Source organism: Taeniopygia guttata, chromosome 1A (assembly GCF_048771995.1).
Source record: "Taeniopygia guttata chromosome 1A, bTaeGut7.mat, whole genome shotgun sequence".
NCBI lineage: Eukaryota > Metazoa > Chordata > Aves > Passeriformes > Estrildidae > Taeniopygia > Taeniopygia guttata.
The window spans coordinates 19,563,038-19,578,081 of NC_133025.1; the positions used below are offsets into that span (position 1 = coordinate 19,563,038).

At 41.8% G+C, this 15,044-nt stretch overlaps 1 protein-coding gene across 2 annotated transcripts in view; it reads right to left on the reverse strand.

Moving 5' to 3' along the window:
* MAPK12 (mitogen-activated protein kinase 12) overlaps nt 1-13,070 on the reverse strand; it is a 32,696-nt gene extending 19,626 nt beyond the window's left edge. For both annotated transcript variants that reach the window (XR_012052484.1, XM_030256426.4), the window contains exons 1-4: nt 12,832-13,070; nt 11,969-12,098; nt 2,714-2,772; nt 1,335-1,446 (exon numbers count right to left, since the gene is read on the reverse strand). Coding sequence is in view for 1 of the 2 variants with exons in the window: in XM_030256426.4 (XP_030112286.2) it covers nt 1,335-1,446; nt 2,714-2,772; nt 11,969-12,098; nt 12,832-12,947 (417 nt within the window). In the remaining variant the exon portion in view is untranslated. The remainder of the gene's footprint in view (nt 1-1,334; nt 1,447-2,713; nt 2,773-11,968; nt 12,099-12,831) is intronic.
* Nucleotides 13,071-15,044: the final 1,974 nt, after the last annotated feature.

A 15,044-nucleotide genomic window follows, 5' to 3' on the forward strand; every position in this document is an offset into this window, starting at 1 on the left:
ACTGCTGGAAAAGTCTGAAACAAGGAAGACTTTACCCTCAATGGAGGAGGATCAGATAAGGAATATCTGAACAAACACAAATTTGACATTTAAACAAACAGCCTGATGGGATGCACTCATGAATTCTAAGAGAAGTTGGCCAATGTCATCAGGAGTCCACTTATGTGAAAGGTCATGGTGATCAGGACATGTCCCTTACCATTCAAGAAAGCAAATATTGCTCACGTCTTCAAAAGGGTATTGGAGAAGAGGATCAAGGAAGGTCAGTCAGCCACATGTCACTCTCTGGGAATGCGATAAGCAAGTAATTCTGGAAACCATTTCCAAAAACTACACAGACAAAGAACTGATTGGCAGTAGTCAACATGGATTTACAGAAGACAACCACCCTTGATAGCCTGTTAGCCTTCTATGATAAGAAAACTGGACTGGTGGATGACAGGAGGACAAACAGTGCTGTTTACCTTGTCTCTTGCAAGGCTTTTGAAACTCTCGTAACACCCTGAAGGACAGCGGAAATAGGAGTTAGATTAATGTACAGTGACTGGGCTGCCAAGATCAAAGCTGACTGAACTACCTTGATCAAACAGTTGTGATCAGTGGCAAGAAGTCCAGCTGGAGAACCATCACCAGCAGTGTCCCCTCCAGGGCTAGTACTGAAGTCAGTTCTGTTTAACATTTTCATTACTGACCTGGATGATGGGACAGAGGGCTCCCTCATCAACTCAGCCAATGATGCAGAACTGACAGTAATGTTGACACACCAGATGATTGTGTTGCCATTTAGTGAGACCTCCACAGGCTAAGGAAATGGGCTGACAGGAACCCATTAAAGTTCAACAAAATCCTGTGAGGGAATAATGCCATGCACCAGACAAAGCTGGAGAATGACCACCTTGGCAGAAATGGACCTGTGCCCTTGCACCAAAGACAACCAAAGCCTCATGCATTAGGCAGAGGATTGCCAGCACCTTGAAGATGATCCTTCCCCTTCTCTCAGCTCTGATGAAACACACCTGGACTGCTGTGCTCAGCTATGGGCTTCCCAGTTAAGCAGAGACACTGAAGCAAAGCCAGTGAAGCTTAATGATGATGACTGTGAGACTGGAGCATCTGATGTAAGACGAGAAACTGAGAGAGCCAGGATTTTTTAGCTGTAAAAATATACTTTATATAATAAATTAATATAATTATTTTAATTTAATATATAATTTTTATTATACTAGGTGAGATGAATTTTATCCTGCTATTAAATTATAAGTACTTACAGTTCTCCATATCAGTTTACTAGGAAAAAAGACTGTGAAATAAAAATAGTAGTAGAACTGGCAAACCTTTAAGCCTTTCAACATCTGATATACCAGGAACTGGATTCTATCTTCAGTTAATTTCTCATGCTTCATTATTTTACTCAAGTCTGTTCCCATAAATGGCATGACGAGGTAGCTTAAAACAAAATAAAACAAAAAAAGAGAAAGAAAACCCAACAGATTAACTTGATTAACTCTGTAATGTAAATGTAAACATAATTGTATGTTATAGTTCAATTACAATATTAAATTATAGATCATTCAATTTACCAAACAATTCCTTCATCATCCTTCTACCTCCAAGACTATCTGTTTTCATCTGATTGTCTTAAAGAGGTATTGCCCAGTTCTGTTATTGATTATGGAAATTTGCTAGTTATCAGAACTAGCTTAGAAAGAAACTAACCAAAAGCCTCATGGTATTTCAAAGACAGCTACCCAAAAAACTAAGACATTAATGCAAGGCAATGTATCTCACAGTCACGACCACCTCATTGAACAAGTAAAATTTTAGGGTCTCTTTTAAAACATGTGCATTTAAAACATGTGCATTCTATTACATGTGCTGTGTAAAATGCTAGCACAATAGACAGTATGGACAACATTCCTTTTGGCTCAACAATCAATATGAACACATGCTCCATGTTTTCTGTACTTAATTTTCTACATTTTTTCTGTCAGATAGCTTTCTTTGTTAACATATAAATACACAAGGTTGTTTAGGAAATGTAGATATACTAGAGGAAACCCAGAACAGTTCTACTAACACTGGAAACCTACATTATGCACAAAAGGATTTCTGGGCACTGTTTCTCTAACAACTCTAACTCACCAGAATTGTAGCAGTAAACAAATAAAACAGCAGATACTTAAACATCCTATGTTTGAGAAGGCATCAAAAGGTCAGGGATATGTGGTAGAAACAACCTGTATCAGGCGCTGTTTGGACCACTGACTGGGAAAACAATCATGAGGCACAACAGAGCACAGTGCAGATAAATACAAAAGAATTCAGCAGCACCAACACCTTTTAACTGATCCTTGAATTTGGATGGATCCCACTGAGAAATGCCACATAGTACAGGTAATTTTCAGCCTACTTGATTGGGTTAAGAATTGTCCTACCATTTGAGCAACCTGGGCTTTAGGGTAAGGAATAAGTATTTGTAAGGTAGATTAGGGAATTCACTAAACTATCATTCATTAAGGGCTGAAAGACGGGAAACTGGTTCTGATGACAGTCTGAGAACTCCAGCCCACCAAAGCTACATGTCAGAGTTATATTAAGATGAAACTCAGAAAAATAGTCCATGAAGCAACAATTTTGAAATTCTCTATTTAAAAAGCAACATCCTTACAAGCAACAATGCTCTGCTCCAAAAAACAAACAACTTGGAACTTACAAGTCATTAAACTTCTCCAGTGTTACATCTGGTGTGAACACATCCAAAATTCCAATGACCTAAAAGAAAAAAAAAGAAAAAAATTAATGGATGACTTGACACAATAAAGCCGAAATTGCCTAATAAGTGAAAAAATATAATCCAAAACATATTGAGACATTAGCTATAGGCATAAACACAGCATAAAGTAATGCCAGGATTTGTTACATGTTCAATTTTACAACTCAGATGGCAGGTTTATCCTGTGACAAAAAAACCCGTAAGTACCTACTGGAACTAAAAATTCACAGGCTAACCATTTTATGTAAGAGGAGACAGTATTTTATCACTAACTACTGGCGTGTTGAAAATAAACCAGAAAAAAACAGTCTATAATGTGAAGCACTACTAAGTGCTCTCCACCTAGCTGGGCCTGCTGCTTATCAACGAAGCACACTTTAAACATCTTCTCATTTCAGTAGCAGGGTAATTTAGGTACATAGACTACAATAGCTTCTTGGTAGTACAAAGAAAAAAACCAGAATTCAACTGTTTTTATTGAGAAAAAATTAGCAAGAACTTTATATGATTTATTATGGCTTATACCTCAGGTTCTCCAGATGTCAAACAAAAGCATTCTATCACTGAACAGAGAAACAATAACCTAGTAAAATGGATTTTCCATTACGGCTTTTCCTATTAGTATGGATTTTGGGAGAACTATACAAACTGACTGGGTGCATTACACTAAATACCAATAAATACTAAATGATTCTTTTAAGACCACTGAACACCAGAAAATTAAATACACAGAACTCCATGCTCAAAAAGAAGTAGCTGGAGTAATCTCAAGTCAGATTTTAGTTTAGATGCTGCATAATTCAGGCAGTGCCTAAATAACACAGGCTTTTAGAGCTGCTTCTTTTCTACCTCTGCTGCCAATTCATGACCATTTCTCTCTGTTCAGAGGAAGACTCCCAACCCTCAGTGCTTGTGCTGTTTTCCAGGTGCAGGCTGCTATGTCACAGAATCATAAAATATTCTGAGCTGGAAGGGACCCACACAGATCATTGAGTACAACTCTTATGTGAATGTCCTGTACGGGGACTGAACTCACAACTTTGCTGTTCTCAGCAACATGAGGCTGTGCAGGACTTTGCCAGAAGCAAGCTAAAAGACTAATAAGCTTTATAACCTTGTTCAACCCTATCTTTGTGGCCATACAGACATTAGATCATACATCAAGAACTGTCATCCAAATCAGGTATCTTTAAAAAAAAAAAGTGAAAATAAAGAGAAGCATAAGCAGAAATGGAGGGGGGAAATACAAGGACACCTTCCTTTATTTAAAGCTTTAAATGCCCAACCATGATGAAATCTTTATTGCACATATTTTCAGTCTTCCCACATTAAGGGCAGACTATTACAGTTAGACTGGATATTACCAAAATGTCAAAATGATGAAGATAGAAAAACTAATAAAGATGAAGGCAGAAAATTACAACTCCCTTTCTCTGCAGATACATGTATCTTTGAAAAAAAGTCACTAGTAATATTTATATGAAAGTGTTATAGGAAACTAATTAAAGAAGAAAGACTACTATAAAATAATAATTAAACCCACAGAGGATGTGGTTATTATTTGAAGTATTACATCTAGAGGTAAATTTACAATAAGAATTTTCTTTTTTATGAAAGTTTTACATAACATTTTCCTTTTCTCTGTGGAGGTAGCGGGAGAAGGGAGGAGGACAGGATTACAAAGACATACTTTGCAACAGTGGAGCATAACGCAGCTCCACAGGCACTTCCTAAGGCAGTGTGTGTATGCAAACACAGCCAGAAAAATTGTGTGCTCTCTTCAGATGTACAAAGATGAAGAAGGAAGTTAACATTTTAGCATTTATTTAATATGTATCTTCCCTTATCAAGCCCCACTTTCTCAAAAGTCTTGCTTGTTCTCCTCAACAGAGTTCCTCGTATTTACTTAATGCTGCCTGATGTACATTATTGCTGAGGTAAGGCTGCAAACTTACAGAGACAAACCTATCACTGCTGCAAATCCTCTACAGTGAATGAAGCCACCAAGACCAATGCTCAGCTCCCAAAGAAGGGAATTTTAAATAATGAACCAGGAAACTCTTTAAATATGCTAAGGTTTTCACAATAGTTCTTCTCTTACAAACCAGGTTTTCTAAAAATCCTGAAATCCATGTTACTGCCCAAAATCTTTATTTAATAGTTGTGGTTTGGGATTATTTTCCTGTACTGGAGCAGTCATTCATATTTCCATTTAGGCCAGAAATTTTTGCAGCTATATTAAGCACAAGGAAATATCGGATAAAATAAATCCTTTGAAGAAGATACAACTCCAGCCACTTGTTCAGGAAAAGGGAAAGAAATGGACAAAGTGTAGTCAACTCCCTCCTTTATAATATGATGGAAAATCCAGTTTTTCTGTTTGAAACCAATAAATTCAAGACTGTATTTGTAAACAACTTTATGATGTTCCAGCACTAAAGTAAGCCACCATAAATAATCACAGAATAATTAATTTTTCCATCATGTTGACTATATGAAATGTAATAAAGATATCTGTGAAACCTTCTATAAATATATTTTTGGTGTTAATCAGCACAATTACTGACACTATCAGAGACGGAAGCCCAGTTGAGGAATGAACACTGTACACTCTGCAATGGCAATGAAAAGCATCAGTGGAAATCAGCAGCAGTGCTGCCTTTTCAGGGTCTTATTTTTATCCTGACTAACCCTGCCAAGAGGCAATTTCTCAAATAAATAAGCCCACAAAGAATGCATCTACTGTACATTTGACTGAAAAATAACCTGGATTTCCTGAACCTGCACTGAAGTACTTTAATAGCTTTTATCTCAAGGACAGGGTGTAATACTGCGTCACTTCCATAGAACTACAGATTAGTTTGGGTTGGAAGGGATCTTTCAGCTCATGTAATTCTAAACCCCTATCACGGGCAGGGACGCTTTCCACTAGACCAGGTTGCCCAAAGCCCCATTCAACCCAGCCTCAGACACTTCCAGGGATGAAGCATCCACATCTTCTTTGAACAACCTGTGCCAGTGCCTCATGACCCTCACAGCAAAAAATTTCTTCCTTATGTCCAATCTAAATCTACCCTCTTTCAGTTTAAACTATTTTCCCTTGTCCTGTCACTACACATACTTGTAAAAAGTTCCTCTCCAGCTCCCTTGCAGCCCTCTTTGTGTAGTGGAAGGCTGCTCTAAGGTCTTCTCCAGAGCCTTCTCTTCCCCAGGCAGAACAACTCCAACCCTCCCAGCCTGTCTTCGTAAGAGAGATGCTGCATCTTCCTGAAGTGCAAACCCACAAAGCTACCCATCTACTGGTTTCACTTGTTTTCCACAGGTATGCTTTCAGCCCAATATATTTACTCTGAAGCCAGTGGGGAGTGGGTAGCCTTTCTTAACCCTACTGTGTGTGTCCCCAGACCACACTCACCAACTTTACTATTGTTAACAAATAACTAACAGGCTCACATTGGTACGGTGGTTTCTGCCCTTCCCTTTTCAGCTGCCTTCTTCTCCTAACACTATTCCAACAGCAGAGCACAATGGTGAATAGCTCCTTATCTCTGTTCTCCCCTGTACTTTAATGTATTGGATTACTTCTATTCAAGGATTGACCCATTTAATTTCTGAAAAAGACAGTTTCTGATGTAAGCAGCAGTACATCAAGGAAAGACCTGAACCTAGTATAAATTAATAATGTGCGTTATGTGTCTCATTCAGTAAGTGCTGCTTTCTCTTGCAGATGTTATGCATGAAAACACAGTGCAGTTGAGTGGCTTTAGCATTCAGGCTAAACATGCAAGTACATTTCTTAAGAGAGAGCCTTGCTGAACTATGTATTATGTCACATTAAATTTTCTGCAGGATTAACTTCATGTTCCTGTCTGTTCTCATCATGGGCACATGTATTCTTTTATTTTACTAAAAATTCTCAATATTTAAAAAGTTTTTACTATTCATGCCAAGACTTGTACCATAGTCAGTTCTCTTCCTCACAGAGATGAGTGATGCCTGCAAGACCTCCTTTTCTCTTCTCCTGCCGATCAGTACACTGGAACTCACAAGCCATACTCTTGAACATAATCACACTCTTCCTTCAAAGGATTCATGTGTAACACTGGACAGAATCAAATCCTGCAGACAGATTCATCTTCATCTCTAGACTGGATGGCAATCAAAAGAGAAAGTTTGGATTCTAGTGCTGCATTTCTTATTTCCATTTCATGGAATAAGCTCATCAGCCTGCTTTATCAGTACCCAAGGCTGGGTGTGAATAAATGGCTATCAGCTGAAGCCCAGCATACATAAAGCACCTATTAGTCAAGTTAGGAAAATAGGCAGAAAGACAACAGATACCCCTATGCTGATTTATTGACTTCCAAGTACCAAAATAAAATTAATCCAGTGTCCTGTTAGTTCCCTAGATGTGCTAACCTTTCAGCCTGCAGAAAGGCAGACAAGAGCGCTTCTCCCTTACAAATTTTTGACAGCAATGAACTGTCCAGTTATAACTGTGTTTTTGCTTTCATAAGGACCAATAAGGAGATCTGCCATTTCCAGACAGGAAATATACACACTTTACTGGCATGTATGTACCCAAAGAATGTGAGCTTCTAGCTGGTGCAATCCTGCAGGACTTGCTGCAGGAAACCACTTCTAACACAGTGAGCACACTCTCATCCATTAAAGCATCACTCATCTACAACTCCCTTGTTGGTCTGAGGACACTGTTGCTTTCCACTGTTCATGTCAGGCTAGATGAACTGCAAAAGGTGACAGATTTAAAATTTTTCTCAAGCAAGAACATAGCGTGACTAACTATTTTCTCTGGAACTAATTCCTTTCCTGGTTGACACTCTGTAGGTGAAAATAAAAAGCTCAACATTTTATAAAATAAAAAATAAAACAGAATTCAAAAGCAGCCAAGGTAAAAGTGGATCATCCTCAGAAATATAACTGTAGACAGACAGATAATTTGGTGTCTATTGGATAGCAAATTCCTTCCAAAGGGGGAAAAAAGCTACATGCTTCTCATAATGCAAAACACACACTGGTCTTCAGATGTGGGAATACACCAGAGAATAATTTCCACCCTGAGCAATGAATGAGAGCATAATATAGAGTACCTTTAAACAAATACTGCCGTGGCCTCTTACATACAGAGTTTCCAGGAAGGGAAAACATCTGTAGAATATTAACTGACCCAAGAAATGTTTAATGGGCATTTGTCAGAAATTTTACAGCAGAAACACATTCAGACTCTAAGTGGTAGAACTGTGTCAGAATTCCCATGGGTGCCTATATGTACACATTGGTACGTACATATGTACAAATGCCACACTTTGATAAAATCCACACTCTGTTCTGACACGAGCCACCAGCATAAGCCATTGTTCTTCTCTTCCTTCTCCAGTGCAATCTCCCCTTGCCAGCTATTCTGCACTCCTGCTTGAAAATTTCTCGTAACAAACTGGAGGTGAGGAGAGCACCAGGGCTGGACCACTGAAAGCAATTGTCCACTTGTTTCAACAAAAGCAGTATCAAGGTATCACAATCCAAATGTGTAACAAAATCTGAATTATCTGCCAAAAGAAACAAAAGGTTCTGCACCTTCACTTACTAGTCTGAGTTTCACTCTGCATACACAGACATCTCCATTAACTGCAGAAGAATACAAAAATATAGAGCTATGAAAATGTTTGAGAGCTAAAGCCAGGGCCAAAGTTAGCACGCTGGCCATATTTTCACTGGTTTTTGGCTCTGGTTTTAAGCCAGAGCCATAATAGGTAAATTTAAAGGTCCTCATTTCAAATTAACTCAAAATGGACAGAAACATGGAACAGAAGTAGCACTGCTGAAAAATATTTCCTAAAGGTAAAAAGAGTGTTCCACTGTACAAGATTCAGCAGATGTAAAGTAAATAATCAAGAGCTGCTAAGGCTGTAATGGGATGAATACTACAAACTAGCATGATTAAATGAAGGAGAAAAACAACCCCAAAAAGCACTTTCTTCATTCTGCCTTAGCTGTGTTTATTCCTCATTTCCATACCATGTCCTTCCATAAGCCAGCTATTTATACAGCTACAGAGTGATCCAGCACCTTATCTCACTGGAAACAAACTTTTCTTTTTGGCAATGTCTTAGGAATTTATCTGTGTTAGATTGCTTCTTTAGTAGTAGAAACAGCTTACAAAGTTTGGGAAACATCCCGTGCCCTCTCAAATTAAAAGGCCTATCCAAAAAAAAAGCATATCGGTGCCATCAAAGACTGATTTACCTCTCACAGGCAAGTCTCATCCCCTTCACACACAGCCTCTGTCCCTTAGCCCTCAACAGTCCTTTGGATCTGTTTGCAAAGGGCTGATGAGAAGTCCCATGTGATCAAGTCTGCATTGTTTACACAGGAACATTCCTCGCTACATGGTCTATATAGAAATATGCCTCACTACATTTACTTGAGAGACCTTACGGAGAGCAAAGCTCTAGTGAAAGATGCTGCAATCAGCCACTTCCTCTTGAAAATGCCTAAATAGACAAGCAAATTGACCTGTGACGTAGCTTCCCTACAAAGTAAAATACAAATCCAATAAAATTCAGTAGAATTACTCCTGTATTTGCTTTTACAGGACTTCTGGTCATCCTACAACTGTTCTGCATACAAAAGATGAGCATAGTCCTCAAAGGGAATATAATGGAGGTCATCATATTAAGCAGTATCCATTTTTCTTCACTGACATGCTGATGAATTATATCACTGAAACACAGGTTTAATGGTATCTTCTGCTATCTTAATGGAGGATTACAGCTGCTATTTTTAACAAAATGTGTCAGACCATTACAATTTCTTTCATCATTCTGAATACAGCACAAGGTTAAATAAACTGTGATAATGTATTGCTGCATGCTTAACACAAGAATTCCCTGAAAGCTATGAGGGGCAGAGATGGTCCATTGAGAGGCAATCATAGTCAAAAAAATAAAACATCACACTTTCCATAAAAGCCAACATCAGTTTCCTCATAGTTACAGAAGTAATTTTCAAATAAAAGCAGGTAAGAAGAGTGAATTGGATGCAATTTTAACTATCATATAAACAGAATAAAGTCTTTCCTGTGAGGGTGATGACACCCTGGAACAGGTTGCCCAGAGAAGTTGTGGACATCCCATCCCTGAAAGTGTTCAAGGTCAGACTGGATAGGGTTCTGAGCATCTGTTTTACTGAAAGATGTCCCTGTCCACAGTAGAAGGGTTCATATGAGATAATCATTCATATATTTTCAATGCAAGCCATCCTGTGGTTCTATGTTTCTATGAAATATGCAAAAGAAGCTCTTTAACAGAACGATCATTGGTCAATGGGGTTGGGCTGAAAATCATGATGAGAAGCACTATTGCCATTCTGGTTTATTTTTGGATGGGTGGAACAGCTAAAGGAGTACCCTTGAGATCAGCTCAGGAACTGAAAATCCTAAAAGGCATTGCTGCTGCTTCTAATTCACCATGGCCAACACGACTGACAAAAGTGAGTGAGGCTGGGGTGGCAGATAGGAATTATCTTCATGGCTGTACTGCCATGTCACTCTTATCACAGATGGGTGGAACAGTCAGTTCCTACCTCCAATCCCTGCAGGATCATTTATTCAGTCTTTGTTCTCTAATGAGTAGATGATTTTAACAATTCACATTAAAACCTCTCCTTAGTACACAAACCTCTTCTTTCTGTGGCCCAAAGTGTTTCCTAAGATTGTAAATAATTCCCTTCCTTCATATATATTGATTTGTAACTTTACACATTGTGCTCAGGTTCCCCAGTGAGCATTTTCTTCAGAACTCTTTAATTACCAACTGAGCCCACAGGGGAGTTCTAGAGTATTATTCCACAGGGCATACACTGTACAAAACCTGTTAGGAGTGGAAAATGCTACCCAACAGATTATTCTGGGAAATGGAAGAAAAATAATCTCAAAATTCTGGACACAGTTAGGTGCTTGGCAACTGCGCAGGCTGCTCTGCTCCCAAATGCTCAGTAAAGAAAACGCTGAGAGCATTAAGCCCATACACAGAAGTTTCCTGCAAACATTAACTCTTAAACATACGGAGCAGTGGTTATGAGACAGTTACTTTGAAGTAATCAGATAAAAAGATTTAGATTAAAACAAGTAGACAGTTTCTTAAGCCTACAAAAAGCTCTTTTGCCTTCTGGACTGTCAGGATAGCCTACAAATTATTCTTCAAAAGAACCTAGTTGTACTCACAATATTAGTATTATAATGTTAAATGGCAATGACTAGTTATTGTTATTCCCATTTTCTGTCATCCTCGCTTTTGATCTCTCAGTTTTTTGTGAAGGCACTCTGAATGGAGGTATTCTCTAATCTTCCACATCAATTAACATTTTAAACTATGTTCTTATGCATAATTTTAACAACTCCCTCCAAACAATAAGAGTTTTTTATCCTATGCATTCTTCATGAAAAGCACTTAAAAATACTATGGTAACCCTCCAAGCCCACCCTGGGACTCTTCTCACCTGGAATCCATGCTTTGAGACTCTGTAACAACTTTTTTTGCACAAACTTCTTTATTTTTTTCTTAACTCTTAAGCAGTATTGGGACCATAAATCTTTCTCTCAATCACACTTTCAACACTTCTTTCTACAGCTGTTCTTTCATGTTACATGGGAATTATGTGCAGAATTATATTACCTATTCTCTGTTTCACAATAAAGCAATTTGTTTAGTAATTTGTGGACTTTTCCTGTTTCCTATTAATATCAGCCTGAAAGGTTCAAATGCTTCATGAACGATAAAAAAGGAGACAATAAAAAGAAATAAAAAAGGAGAAAAATGCTAGCCCCGCCTCAGAGATATGCATGTGTGCATCTTCATGCAAGCTCAGAGGAACAAAAAAAGAGAAAAAAGATGGAGACTGTAATTTCTGGTCTTTAATCCCTTTCACTAGCACTGAGCAAATTGCACTGTGGTCCTAACCTTCCCCACCCAATTTTTCCTACGTGGAAATTAAGTGGTGTTTCCCACAGGATATTCTAGTTTGTGTGAACTGATGTTTGTAGAACAGGCAGACAAAAAAAACAGGCTGAAAGATTCCATAATTCCATTCAGCTAAACATCTGCCCTGTCCAAATATACATATTTTCTTTGATTTAGAGTGTCTAAGCTGCGGTTTTGAGCTAATGACTCAACTCACGTTTTCATGTTTCATGTGTTTCAGGAGACGCAGTTCTCGATAAGCTCGTTTGGCAAAGAGTTCAGACTGAAACGGGCGGTACAATTTCTTAATAGCCACTTTGGTACCACTTCTTCCATCGACGGCTGAGCTTTAAGGGAAAAGAAAGAGTTCGGTGAGGAAGGACCGAAGCCAGTCTGCAAACCCCAGCAGACGCGGCCAGCACCGGGCAGCGGCTGCATCCTGCCCCATGCTGCCGGGCCCCGGGCCCGCAGCCGCCCGTGCCAGGGGCGAGACCGGGTCCCCAGAGCACCTCTGCCACGAGACATCGTTTAAAAGCCTGCCAGATCCTGTGATAAAATGTAGACAATTATCAAAAGCTTTAAAGAGGAACATCTGCGGAGTGGGGGAAAATTCCCAAAGACAAAAAGATCCCACTAAACACACAAACCCACCACCAACGCAGAGCCAAACTGAGGGGCGGGCCCGCCTCAAGCGCTAAAACACCTCCCGCTTCAGGGATCCGCTCCGGGGTGCCGCGGGCTGGGCTCGGCAGCCGCGGGCAGGGCTCCGGGCCAGGGCCGGGGCAGCGCTCCGGCTCCGCTCCCGGGCAGGGCTGGGGTAGCGCTCGGGCTCCGCTCCCTCCAGGGACGGAACACCCGCGGCTCGGCTCTCCCCGGCGGAACAGCCCGGCCCGGGGCGGCCAGGTGAACAGCGGGGCCGCCCTCTGCACCCGCGGGGCCAGCCCGGATCCGGACAACAAGCGGGAAAAGTTGGCAGGGACCAACACGCCAGAGGCCCAGCCCCGGTAGCATCCCCCGGGCCGGGACTGAGGCCGCCGCCCCCGCCCCCCGCCTCCGGGCTGCCCCCGCAGCCCTGCTCACCACACGGCTCCGTAGGCGCCGGACCCCACCGGCTGCAGGTCCCGGTAGCGGTCCCGCACTTCCCAGAGGGTCTTGGTGATCTCCTGCCGGTAGAAGCCATTCTTGGGGGAGGACATGGCGCTGCCGACCCCCGCCGGCCCGCGCCGACAAAGAGCCCGGGCCGGGGGAGCGGCGGCGCCGCCGAGCCGGGCTGCGCCGAGGGGCCGGGCCTGAGCGAGCGGCACCGCCCGGCCCGCCCCGCCCGGTCCCGACGGCATCACCGCCCGCCGCCGCGGCTCCCCCGGGACCGGCGCTGGATCCGCGCCGCCTGCAGCGCCCTGCCTCCCTCCTGCCCGGCGGCGCCCGGCCTCCCTGCCTGCCTCCCTCCTGCCCGGCGGCGCCCGGCCTCCCTCCTGCCCGGCGGCCTGGGGCTGCGCTCCGCGGGGCGCGCAGGGAGCCCGCACACGGAGGCAGGTGCCGGGGCTCTCGCTGCCCGTGCGAGCCCTTGCAGTGCGGACCAAACCCCTCCCGGCCGGCTCTTCCCCGCCACGGGGCCCCCTCACGCCTGCCCTGTTTTGCCTTTGTGCTCAGGTTCCGGTGAGGTGCCATCGCTGGGAGTACCAAAAGTGAGCTTTTGGATAGCCTCTGCCCTGAGACGAACTGCTGGGGTTCCCAGACCATCCCAGAATGACACTACAAGTAACAACAATATTTCATATAGTTAAATAAAAACACACACACTTGGTTCAGGTGCTCAGAACAAGTGGTCCTTCACATGGATGAAGTGAACTGGAATGGAACTGTTGCAGCAGTGGTTTGAAATTATTGCAGTGTTGGAGTATGGACAAGAGCAACCTTCTCAGTGGCTCTGTAGTAAACAGGCCTGGGCCAGCAACACGTGTAAGGCTAAGACCAGGTTTAAAATATGTTTTATGTGTTCTCTATGTGAATATGATTAAAATTCTTGTCCTCCAGGGTCTGGTAAAGCCTTTGTTTTTTTTTGACTTCACCCCTGAGCAATGTTGCTGAGGTTATATGATTTCAGATTTGCTGTCACTGGTGTTCAATTTGTGGTTTAGCTCTAAAGGGACAATCTGGACAAGTTTCATGGCCATTTTGGTAGTTGCCAGGGGCCCTGCCCTTTTGGTGCCTGACTACCAAATGCGGAAGAGCTGCCCTGCCCTTGCTCCTCCCGGGGTACAGGAGAGCAGAGCCTTCCAGCTGCCAGGTGTTCCAGTGCTGCTCTCTGCTGACCTGTTCGAATCTCTGTGTTAGTGAGAATGGAGAGCAACCCTCTGACATTTAGCGGTTAACATGAGGCTTTGTGAGAAGTGTTAGATCAATGGTAGATATTTACTTTTAAAAATCCACTGTCCCAGGAGATTATTTTTTAATTTGTGACATCCCTTCTATGCTGTTTGCCATTCAGATGTTAGCTGGTGTGATATGTGGTACAGGTAAGGTGAAGGCTAAAGTAGCTTCCTCTTGTTTCGAACTAGGCCATTAGTTAAATTACTTTTATGTACCATTATATATGCTTCTAATAGAGACAGGATTAGTTCTGTTTGTCATCCCTCACCTACTTTTCCTTGATCTAGTTGTGACAAAGTGGTACTTTTTTACTGCTTGCTTTTTATCAAGGCAGAAATTAGGTTATTTTGATACAGTAGATAAAAGTACTAACTTAGCATCAAGAGAAGTTCACTCTTGTGCAGAAGCTGAGAATATTACAGAGCAACATTTAAAAAACATTCTAAATGGACAAAGTTATCCACTTCTGGTTTTCCCATGTTTTTCCTTCAGTAAATATGTAGGCATACTTTGCTACAGATGGATGAAGTAGCCGTGTAGGTCAAATATAAGACCAGCTTTCCCACCAGGTCACACATATAGGAGACGAGCTGGTAAATTTACTGAAAAGACTATGAAATTAGCACTGTTGTAACAAGGGAAGCTTTGTCTAATAGACCATTCAAAATCTCTATGAAGGGAATAAGTCAAGAAATTTGGGTCCATCCACAGCTGGTAGACCTTACAGCAGCGTCACAAACTGCATGAGTCTCTGCATCCTGCTAGGCTCAGCTGGATACATGGTGATGTGTTTTCCCAAAGACAATTTGTTGCCAGGGGACTGATAGATGCTACAGCCATATCTTATCCTGGGCAATGTGTGCTTGACAGGGCAATGTGTGCTTGACAGGATGGATTTAAAAAGGAGTGCTATCAGATGTTCC